This window comes from Montipora capricornis, chromosome 12 (assembly GCF_036669925.1).
Source record: "Montipora capricornis isolate CH-2021 chromosome 12, ASM3666992v2, whole genome shotgun sequence".
Classification (NCBI taxonomy): Eukaryota; Metazoa; Cnidaria; class Anthozoa; order Scleractinia; family Acroporidae; genus Montipora; species Montipora capricornis.
The window spans coordinates 36,745,233-36,747,437 of record NC_090894.1 but is presented as its reverse complement, the minus strand read 5'-3'; the positions used below and the strand labels follow the sequence as shown (position 1 = coordinate 36,747,437).

The 2,205-nt window shown below is 37.9% G+C and overlaps 1 protein-coding gene across 2 annotated transcripts in view; it reads left to right on the top strand.

The window, feature by feature from the left end:
* The window catches only part of LOC138026666 (putative E3 ubiquitin-protein ligase UBR7), an 83,706-nt gene extending 82,464 nt beyond the window's left edge, over positions 1 to 1,242 (top strand). For both annotated transcript variants that reach the window (XM_068874103.1, XM_068874102.1), the window contains exon 11: positions 931 to 1,242. In XM_068874103.1, the coding sequence (XP_068730204.1) occupies positions 931 to 1,032 (102 nt within the window). In that variant the 3' untranslated portion in view covers positions 1,033 to 1,242. The remainder of the gene's footprint in view (positions 1 to 930) is intronic.
* Positions 1,243 to 2,205: the final 963 nt, after the last annotated feature.

The window sequence follows — 2,205 nt, the reverse complement described above, 5'->3', positions numbered from 1 at the left end:
TTGATCATTGTAAAGCGCCTTTGAGAAGTTTGTGATAAAGGTGCTATATAAATGCACCACTTTACTTTACTTTACTTTGTGATGCAACGATAATATTTTCAGTAAAGGGATTCCACATTACCATTTTAGAGTTTTAAATATTTCACCTAAACACCCTAAATTAACGTGACCCTGATACGTGGCCCCTCTAAGTAAATGGGAAAATCCCATAAGTCCCGTGCCAAATAGTGGTACTTGATGGAGACGTGGTGCATGTGGCATCGCACTGGAACCGTGGAATTATCAGGAATTTAATTTTCAAGAAGGTTAAATTTACATAATGAAAAAGTGCCTACAAATGCGATAATTCTAGCACCCTAGCCTCGATTTTCAAAAGTTTCATGGTAAAACTTTTTCCAGCATGCTCATGTGGGCATAGCATTGAAGGCACAATAATATTTTAATGCTCAATTGCCCTGTTTACGCTACCCGTACACTGTGATGGGATCATCCATCTGACCAGGAGACCCTCTTACCCTCCGGTACACTGATTTTGCTTTCATTTTTCACCTGCACCTCTGTAATTTATTTATCTATGGTTGAGCTGGCTATATGAGCATACATGCACTTACAGCAAGCACTTCAAATATGTTTAAATGAAAAAACAATCTTACCACCAGGCATAATGTCTGCTGCAAGAATCATGCTGTGTAGCTTGTGCACGACAAAAATCAATATCTTTCATGAAACTAAAGAATGGACCTTATTCGTGCGGCTGGCCATATTGGCCATAAACAATAGATTTTGTACCCCGAGCTTCCCTTGTTTGGGAACGAGTTTCAGAGTGCAAAAACAAAAGTTCTTAATCCCTCAGGACTCAACATCACCATCGTGTGATTAAGGCTTATTGACCTTGCTAAATATGTGCTTGTTTCTTTTTTCATTTATTAGGTGGTAAAAGAGGAGGACATAAGGAACTTTTTTGATACATTACAATCTCGTAAGAGACAGCGAGTTGGTAGTGCAAACTCCGTGCAGTACAGCTGTCGATAAATGAATCACACTTCACAAGTTCATGTTTTGAGTTATTGTGCATGTCTGAAAAAGGCAGAAAATGGTGAACTATCCCCACTGGATATATCAATGCACTATCAACACCAACTGAGTTCTCCAATGCCAAGATAACACTGTCGACCTTTCTAACAATTAAGTCGGATACTTCACTGATTACCTTAATGTAAATAAAAGTCGTTGATACATCTACATTTGAATTTTTTCGTTTGTTTTTAAAAGGGGGCTGGGGATGGGATGCCCTAGAGATAGTCGTTAAATCATTATTATGGTCAGTGTTTGACACTAACGATTTCCCGATTTCCCGATTTCCCGGGGGAAGCGATATATATCCATGGGCAACTGAAACAACTAAGACTTGGCTGATCAGGCAAACAGAAATTTTGTTAATTGAATTGATTGGCAACGAAGAAAGTGACTATTAATATGACGTAGTCATCATAAACATGGTAAAAAAATTATGTTACATCTCTTTGCTGTCCCCTATTTTTCTTTTGAAAGATATAAATTAATTATTGGTACAAACCTCAAAACAAATTGGAAGGAGGAACATCTTCGGAAAGAATGAACCCAGTTTTCACAGGGCCAAATGCCCTACTATACTTTAATATCAAACGAGTGCACAAGAAAATTGTACTTTTTGTCTCGCAATTTCAACCAGCTTTGAAAGGCTTAAAGAACATACTATTGGAGAAATGGCATTTTAATTCAAAACCAGCCTAATCTCAAAGAGATATTCAAGGCATCCCCCTTGATCTCTTACAGAAAAGGAAAAGCGCTTAAAGATATGCTTGTCAAAGCAAAGCTGTGAAGGAACACACAGCAGTAGTCATATTGGTCTGTTAAACCCATTTTACACACATGTTACACAAAGTTGACATTTTTACAAGTCTCCTTTGTGTTTTAATGTCCAACAGGTCTTTAGAAGGTGGGCAACCGAAAAAAACCGTGGGCAAGCAAAAAATCAAAACTAGTTGCCCAAAGAGCAAATTAGTAAAAAAGTAAGTGTCGAACACTGATGGTGTCCAGTATTGGGGGTTTCTTTTGTTTGGCAAGAAAAAATAATTAACACGGAACAAGGGACATTTCAAGGCAAAGCTTGTCTTCCTGTAAAGTCGTGAGAATGTTAGCTCAGTCTCTAGAAACGTTTATTGC